Raw genomic sequence first — 9,288 nt, 5'->3', positions numbered from 1 at the left:
ACACACACAAGCATAAAACATGAATATGACTAGTAGGCCAGTGTGACATGATGGAAGATGCATGTGCTCATATTCAAGAGTAATTCTACTCATGTGTCTCTTTATCATAACAGAAGCCGACGGCCATCCGCCAATGGAGGAAAGTGAGTGTGTGTGTGTGTGCCATGAGTTTGTGTGTGTGTGTGTGTGTGTGTAAGTGGGTGATGGGCTCTCTTAGTTCCACAGTCACACAGTTTCCTGAGCACACTCTGTTCCTCTCTCAATCCTTAGAGAAGCTGAGAAAAAAGTGTTTTTGTGCCCAATGACACTCTTACCAGACACCTAACCAGAATCCTCTCATCTCAAAATGTCATGAGATTTGTATTACTATTATTATAGTCAATCATAATAGCTCCTTAAGAAAGCCTGGTCACAGTTCTCAATGTTTCCTCAATCAAGTCAGTGGGCAGAAAAGCTTTTTTTCCAGTCTCCAGCCATGACTGTAAAACATATAGATGTTTTTACAGTTATTGGTCCGTGGTGACTTTACAGGGATCACCTGTATCTGATCTCTTGTATTGTGAAATTAAATGTGTGTGGTGTGCTTATTTGATTTTGTTTGTTGTGTTAATGTGTGTGGGTGTGTGTGTGTAAGTGTATTTGTGTGTTGGTGGTGGTTTTTAATTCATAATGCACTGATTATTATGATGAATTAGTGGGTTGTGAATGGTTGTATCGCCACCCAGTGGATGATTGTATAACTGCAGCTGTTGACAGAGGTTAACCGCTTTCAGTGTATGTGGGTGTCTGTAGAGGGGACTACAGCGTTAGATAAACACGTGTGTCATGTAATGCATATTCTTATTAGACACTGCTGTTTGGCATTATTAGACTGATCAGACGTGTTTATTGGCTTGAAGAGGGGATATGTTATTGTTCATTCATCATGTGACTCAGAGCTGAAATAAAAATTCTTAGAGTGTAGAGCCCTTGTTGCCAAGAAGTGTCTGTAGCGACCTTCATACAGCTCAGAAACGTGCAGTAGTCCACACCTCCAGATGTCACCAACACACACACACACACACACATTACCACACACACCACAACAGTGGTTCTGGTTCTGTTTGTGACACTGGCTGAGACCCGGTGCCCATCTGGGTCCAGCCCTGTCCTGTTCAGAACTAGACTGTTTTGGGTTGAAGCTGTACGACGTAGCGTGGGCTTACCTCACACCAGCAGTTTCAGTTTCAACATAGACGTTAGTCAGTAGAACTACATACTGTAGAGCCACAAGCTCAAAACCCTCTTCCTCTTTCTCGTCCTCTTCCTTCACCACTCTTTCCACTCCATCCTTCCTCTGTCTCTCCTCTTCCTCTTCATCCATCTCTTCTACTCCTCTATTTCTTCCTCCTCCTCTTCCTCCTTTCCGCAGTGCACACAGGCAGTCCAGCAACAGACCCCCCCCTGGCGCCGGCCGGCCCAAACCCCGCCCCCAAGCCCAAGCCCCAGGTTCCGCAGTGTAAGGCGCTGTACGCCTACGATGCCCAGGACACCGACGAGCTCAGCTTCAACGCTGACGACCTCATCGATATCATCAAGGAAGGTGGGCACCGCCACTCTAAACCAGCAAGCCGTGTGTGTGTGTGTGTGTGTGTGTGTGTGTGTGTGTGTGTGTGTGTGTGTGTGTGTGTGTGTGTGTGTGTGTGTGTGTGTGTGTGTGTGTGTGTGTGTGTGTGTGTGTGTGTGTGTGTGTGTGTGTGTGTGTGTGTGTGTGTGTGTGAGAGAGAGATAAAAGGATTTGAGATATGTCTGTTGGTATTTCCCAGCTCTCTGTGATTACCTTAACTCATCTAACCTACACTTCCATGCCCACTTCCATGAGCTTACCGGTGTGTGTGTGTGTGTGTGTGTGCGTGCGCGTGCTATAGATGCATCTGGTTGGTGGACCGGGAGACTGCGTGGGAAACAGGGCCTGTTTCCTAACAACTACGTCACCAAGATCTAACGCCAACCAATGAGAATCCTACCTCCACACGAGGACCAATCGGAGACCAGCACATGCTTCCTGACTCCTCCCTTTCCAGGAAGAGAGGATGCACCCACCCATCAGAGAGACCGAGAGGGAGAAGGGAGGACTGAGAGAGAGAAGAAGAGACAGAGCCTGCTCTCTTTTGCTATAGACCCAGGATGCATCCTGTTGCCATGGGCAACCCAGAGGAAGTGATGGGTAAAGACTTTCTGGTTGAGGAGATGGGAAAGAGTCCTGCAGACTTTTTCTCTCCAGGGCTCAACACGGACCCTGTGAGCACTGAACAAGAACAAACTATTTATTGTATTTATAGCTTTCTATATATATATATATATATATATAAATATATATATGCTGTATATTGTTTTCACCTGGCAACAATATTTAAGGTGAGTTCATTTTGGACAGGTGAAGTATTTGGTTATAGGGAAAGAAGATGATTATGATATTGTATTTCTTAGTCTTTTTTTAGGGAAAAATGGTAATGAATTGTGGCTTAATGAAGTCTAGTACTGTCAACATTTTAAATGCCCTTTATGTTGTATCTGTCATATTTGTTTTAGCGGGGTTTTTTAGCTGCTAAAATGGACTTGAAGTCCAGAATCGCCCGTCGACCAGACCCTTGTTCATGCCTGTTGTCACAAATGATGAATTGGAAAAGGCTCCTTCACACTGCATTGTACCAATGCACTGATATTGAATACATTTCACCGTTTGTCAAATTAGAGTATTTGGAATATCTTTTGTTTTTAATTATTATTATTATCATTTTCATTTTTATTTGTTGCCCCTTTTTGCTGATGACTAGCAGCCAGATCACAAAGTTAACACTGGTAGTTTTGGGTGCTGCGGCGCACACAGAAGGCCGAGAGACGTGTGTGTGTGTGTGTGTGTGTGTGTGTGTGTCGCCATCAAGCGCCTCCTTTGGTCTCTTGACGGGACCTCGGTGGTGAAGTGTGCACGGCATCCTTGCTGAATGAAGTGAAGGGCCTGTTCTGGCGACCGTGCTGAGTGTGTTGTGTGTGGATGAAAAGCACTTTATCAGTTTCGGAGCCTGGGGGTGTGTGTGGGGGGAGGGCGGGAGGGTGTATTGGCCACTCCTTCCCCAATTGGCCAAGCCCTTAGGCTCCTCCCCATCTTTACCTGTTTGCCAAAGAAGTGCTATTTACTGAAGGGAACTGACTGCAAGAAAAAAAAAGACATCTATTTTTGTTTACAATAGAACTACAATACAGGCATTGTTTTTACTTCTGTATCTCTTTGGCATCTTAGGACGTACTTTTGCTCTGCTCTGATCGCTAGAATGAAGGATTTTTTTCGTGTACTATAATCAAGTTATTTTTCTGCTTTTTTTTTGGCTTTGCGGACAACTCTCAGGAGGCACAGGGTGTGTGTGGAGTGGTGTTTCGTTCAGAAGGGGTTGATGTTTTGTTTGTTTTCGTTTTTGTTTGTTTCCTACTGCAGACGTTTTTCTGCTCATTTTGACACCTGAGAACTTGAGAGCTGTTACATGTTGTCCTTGTTTATTTTTTTCCCCAAATTATTACACAGCGACATGTCCCACAGTCATCACACACACACACACACACACACACTCATATACATACACACACACACACACACACACACACAAACATTCCTCTGCAGTTTTTTAACAGCCTCCATATCATCTTTGGTTTAACGGCGTGGCCAAATCTGTTGCATTGTATGATCGTTTCTGCCAGTGTTTTGGCATGAAGGCATTTTAGTGCAATAGCAGGAAAATAATGGTTTAAATGGTTCATGTTTTTAAATAAAGCTAATGCTGTTCATTTCTACCTGTCTGTGTTCTGTGTGTGTTTTCAAATCTCTCGACACCACCTAGTCATGGAGTTGCTATCCGTATCACTCTCAGTAGGAACAGAGCCATTACAAGTACAAACCTGCGTAAGTTACACCAGAGTAAGTGACATATTTGAGAAAGTTAACCCAGAGGAAGTGACATACCTGGCTAAGTTAACCCAAACTTAGATATTAGAAAGCTATCTAGAACGTATGTAAATACCAGCGCCATTTTGGTGGAGGCAACAATCACCGGATGCCAATGGAGAAGCATGTGACTCTGTGACATGAGAAATGAGACAGATGTGTCTGATTGCCGGCAAGTGTTGCCCATAGACCGTAAACGTGTTGCCCCCAGTAATATGGCGGCCATGTTTACGTAGGGCACCTAATAGAACTGGACAGACAATGCAGTATCTACTTTTCTAATATCTATGACCCCAAAGTGACATTTTTGGATAAGTTACTCCAGAGGGATATACGATATACCTGAGTAAAGGCCCGTCCACACCAAGAACGATAACGATAACGATAACTATAAATAAATATCGCTCTCGTTAATATGAATGGCAACGTTCACACCTAAACTATAACGATAACGACATGAAGAACGATATCGTTGTTGATCACTTTCAGAGCGATTTTGAGAACGATAAAAAGCTAACAGCCAATCAGAACCCATAATATTCTAGCCATCACATTCATTAACATGAGGAGAGACTTTTCTTATCGTTGGCCAGTGTGGACGCTTTTATCGTTATGGTTATAGTTATCGTTATCGTTATCGTTCTTGGTGTGAACAGCCCTTAAGTTACCCTTAAAGGAAGTGACATTTTTGGATAAGTTACTGTTGGGTAAAAACTACTGTATGTTTCCTAAATACTCCTCAGAGTTAGCCAATGAGCCAGTGGTGTTGTCTTGTCAATGAGCAGACTGCGGTATGAGAGTGTGTGTGTGTGTGTGTGTAATCACAAGAAATTGGTCCTGGACACTATGTCAGTTGCTCCTATGGGCACTAGCATGCCATGATGGTCTTTATTGGGCAACTGTTCTGTTGCTAGTGTAACAACAACAACAACAACAACAACAACAACAACAACAACACTTTTCTGGACCTTCAAAGCGCTTCACAAGGTTGAACCTCACTAACCACAACCAAAGTGTAGCATCCACCTGGATGATGCATAGCATCCATTATGTGCCAGAACACTCACCACTCAGCAGATTGAGTTGCAGGGCGAAGTCCAAATCACTGGCAGATCGGCCTGGGTTTACCCAGAAATGTGCACTATGTTTTGACCATTTCTGAACTGTGAAATTCAACAAATATGTTTTGCGATTGTAAACGTATTGCAGTATCATCATAACTGTTCCATCTGTGTGCACATGGTTCATTTTGAAGTGCAAAATAGTTTAGGCTACATCACTCAATATTTCCATCAAATGATTAATTCTAACCACTGAATTTCATTTCAGTGTACCAGATTGATACATTTAAAAATGAAATATATGATATTATATATGATATGATTATATTATTTTATATACATTTTCTTTCAGGGAGCATGCCCCCGTAACCCCCTAGGGGGTCGTCTGCCCCAGTGCAGCCGAGGTCTAGTAACGCCCCTGTTAGGAGCTTATAGCACCCCTAAAGGTCTGATCCTAGAATCGCCCCTGTTTGGACTCCATAAGGAACACCAGTGTGCTCCAGTGATGGAGTACATTTACTTGAGTACAATTTTGAGGGATCATTTTTTGGGGAATACTCATGACTTTACTCAAGTACATTTGAGAGGCAAATATTGTACTCTTTACACCACTACATTTCTATCCACAACCACAATCATTTTCCACCCTAAACATGGACAAAATGCACCATTGATATCAATATGTTTTGTCCCCACCCCTGCAATTTCAGTGATTCAGTGTTTTTTTTTGTGTTTTTTTTTAAAAAAAGAGGTAATGGAGAATAAAGAAAAAAATAAGAAAAAAATATTTGTATATTGCCACAAGGTGCTCTGAGTATGAGATCAAAATTGACTTCCTTTATATGAGAGAGTAAGCTATCTGACTAGTGGGCGTTTCATTCTGTGTCCACTCTTGCTAAACTTGTTTATGAATGTGACCACACCCTCATGTGAAAGCAAAACTGACTAGGATTGCGACAAGAACAGTGGGTAAGGGAATTATGGAGTGTGGAAAAGTTTGATATTTGAACTTGAAACTGATTTCAACTTGAAACTTGTCCTTTATGAAGAATCTCATGTTTGCATCTTGATGTACCAGTGTGACTGGATACCACTGAGGACATGGGAAACTGTAGCCCTAAGCGTAAGAGGATGTCTGATGGTGAGCAGCTACTGCAGTTACAAGTCATCACACTGAACATGTACTGAAGTATGTAGTCAGCAACATTTGTAATGCTCACAGACACTGTTCTAATTTACAGGCAAAGCCCAGGATCCCTCTGAACTGAGGATTTTGCTGCTGGGATATGACGATGCAGGAAAGGAGTCCGTGATGAATGCAGTCTTGGGTCAAAATGTGTTCACGGCTTCACAGAGATCAGCTACTTCTCTGTACAGAGTACAAAAGGTGAGCGGGAAACGGGTAGGTGTGGTCAACACTCCAAGCTGGCATGATGGGAGGATCCTGCGCGATTCCCCCGAACTGATAAACACAGAGATCTTGCTCAGTGTGTCTCTGTGTCCGCCAGGACCCCACTGCTTGCTACTGGTCATACCCATGGACAAGTCCTTTACAGAGACACGCAGAATAGCCCTACAGCAGCACGTGGAGCTGCTGGGTGACAAGGTGTGGAATCAATCACACCATGGTGCTTTTTCTTTGTGTGACACAAACGTCCGTTGAGCAGTACATTGAGCACCAAGGCAAGGCTCTCCAGTGGCTGGTTGAGAAATGTGGGAAGAGGTACCATGTTCTGAACACCAAGTCTGGGGTGGGCCTGCAGGACCAGGTCCCAGAGCTGATGGAAAAGATAGAAGACATGATGACAATAAACCACAGCAAGCCCTTTAGAATAGACAAGACGACGTTAAATAAAGCAAGGAAAAGACAAAGATCTAAAGAAAAGACAGCAAAAGACAGAACACCAAAGGTATTGGTGACATGGGAGGACACAACATGTGAGTTTGTTCTGTACATTAACAATGTATGCAACATAGCACACTATATTTTACTAGCTACTTCTATTTTATTTATTTCAAAACACCTTTTTACGCTTGAGCCTTGCATGACTAAATAATCTTTCAAATAAGGAAAGAATGCATTTTTTTAAGTTGGAAGACATGATAAAACAAGTTTTAATGGCTGTACAACATTTACAAGGGGTTTATTTAAGACATTTTTAGACTGTATTTTCACTACTAAAAAAAGTGCAAAACCAAAAGATTTTTTTTAAAAAGAAACCACTTCCCACAAGTGTACCTGAGTGTCTACAGTGCTTAACACATTATTGCGAATACTTTATTGTAATTATTATTTACATGTTCATATTGTATTACATATAATACTTCATCCTCTACTCTTGCAACTTTTGTGTATGTTTATTTAAAAAGATCTCTCTTAAAATAAAAAGTGGGAGGTTGTGCCAAAGCTAAACCTGTAGATCTACATCTGCATACTTTACACGCAGTATAGTGAGGCCTTTGCATGATGCTTTGTCTGTTATCTCAAGAACGACTGTAAGTGCAAAAAATAATAATAAAATATTGCTGATTTATTTTACAGGCAAGTCGGAATCACAGCTAAGAATTGTGCTGCTTGGGATCAGGAAGGCTGGCAAGAGTTCTACAGGAAACACCATCCTGAATGGAGAGATGTTTAACTCAGAGAATCGGGTCCTGTGTTCAGAAACATGGAAAGTTAGGCCTCATGGGCAGAGAGATGACTGTTGTGGACACTCCAGGATGGTGGTTAAATTTTTCGTTGAGTAATTCTGCACAAATAACTAAAAATTAGATTGTGCGCAGTGTGTCCTTGTGTCTCCCAGGACCTCATGCTTTAACACTGGTCATCAGAGCAGACATTTCATTCACAGAGAAAGACAGAGTAGCTCTTCAGGAACACCTTGAGACGTTGGGTCCGAGTGTGTGGGATCACACTATAGTGCTGTTCACCTGTGGGGATTGGCTTGGACACACACCCATTGAAGAGCACATTCAATGTGAGGGGCATGCCTTGCAGTGGGTTATTGACAAATGTGGGAACAGATATCATGTTTTTGACAACATGGACAAGACAGACATGCAGGTCAGACATCTGGTTGAGAAGTTAGAGAGCATGGTGGCTCAAAATGGTGGCTTCCATTTTGAGATGGACCAGAGGAGATGCCAAGAGATGGAGGACAAATGGAAGATGGTGGAGGAGAAAGCAGAAGCCCGACAGATGAGGAGTCACAAGGAAAGAGCCACACTCCAATGGGTCATGGGTGAGTTTAAAACTGCTGTATGTAGGTGGCTCTAAAGAAACATGAATATTGTGTGGTAGTCTTAACCACAGGACAACATATGCAGGAGTGTGAAGAGGTATACCATCTTTAATCACGATCGGAGATGTCACAATGTGGCTAATACACATGTATCTTGTAATGGTGAGAGTACTCAGACTATCAATAGACTCAATACTAAAGAAGAACATGAATTCTTCCCAAAACAGTACCAGTAACACACTACATCCATATACTGTACATAATAATTCAATTTCATATTCAACATAATTCAATTTAGGGATAGTCTAAAAATATCTACTGCGATAGAGTAAAGTAAAGCAAGGCCTATTTCAACAGTATTTCTGTTACATCAATTGTGCAAGTTACAAATGTAAACAAAGTAAAAAAATACATATTAAGAAATGTAAAAATAGATATAGATAGATAGGTAGATAGGTAGGTAGATAGATAGATAGATAGATAGATAGATAGATACTTTATTGATCCCCAAGGGGAAATTCAAGAATGTAAAGCATAACCACATTCTATATCAAGGAATTGGATTGGAAGGTGATTTCAAAGTGAACTTAAATTCTTATGCATTTTCATGTGGTGGTCGGACAACTTAATAAGGACCTTGGTTTGGTTTTCACGTTTTTGACAACACAAAAAAGAATGACAACCATCAGGTCATGCAGTTGCTGGAGAAGATAGAGGAGATGGTCGCTATGAATGCCCTTGGCAGGAAGAACATGAATTGGGAGGCAGAGGAAGCATTAGAAAAAAGCCGACTTACCCCTCCATACAGTAAAAATCTTAAACATTTCATTAATACATCACCCTTTCATTTCAAAACTATCATGTCAGGTGTATCACTGTTTTAATGTTGTGTATTTCAGTGGATCGGTCAGAGCAAGTCCTGCCCACGGACAGCTCTGCTCTATCGCCCTTGATGGGCCAGTTGTCTTTCATACGGTACAGAGTCGATGTGGAACCCACGGAGTCTCTT

At 42.0% G+C, this 9,288-nt stretch overlaps 1 protein-coding gene across 1 annotated transcript; it reads left to right on the top strand.

Moving 5' to 3' along the window:
• Positions 1 to 113: 113 nt before the first annotated feature.
• Positions 114 to 3,825, top strand: LOC134068389 (unconventional myosin-Ie-like; the record flags this gene model as incomplete). The annotated part of the gene is given in 3 exon segments (XM_062523962.1): positions 114 to 143; positions 1,412 to 1,582; positions 1,908 to 3,825. Coding segments are annotated over 3 exon segments (258 nt in total). The 3' UTR covers positions 1,985 to 3,825.
• Between the last annotated feature and the right edge of the window lie 5,463 nt (positions 3,826 to 9,288).

The sequence above is a fragment of the Sardina pilchardus genome, chromosome 21, assembly GCF_963854185.1.
Source record: "Sardina pilchardus chromosome 21, fSarPil1.1, whole genome shotgun sequence".
Taxonomy (NCBI): Eukaryota; Metazoa; Chordata; class Actinopteri; order Clupeiformes; family Clupeidae; genus Sardina; species Sardina pilchardus.
The sequence above is the reverse complement of the archived record's forward strand: the minus strand, read 5'-3'. Positions and strand labels throughout refer to the sequence as shown.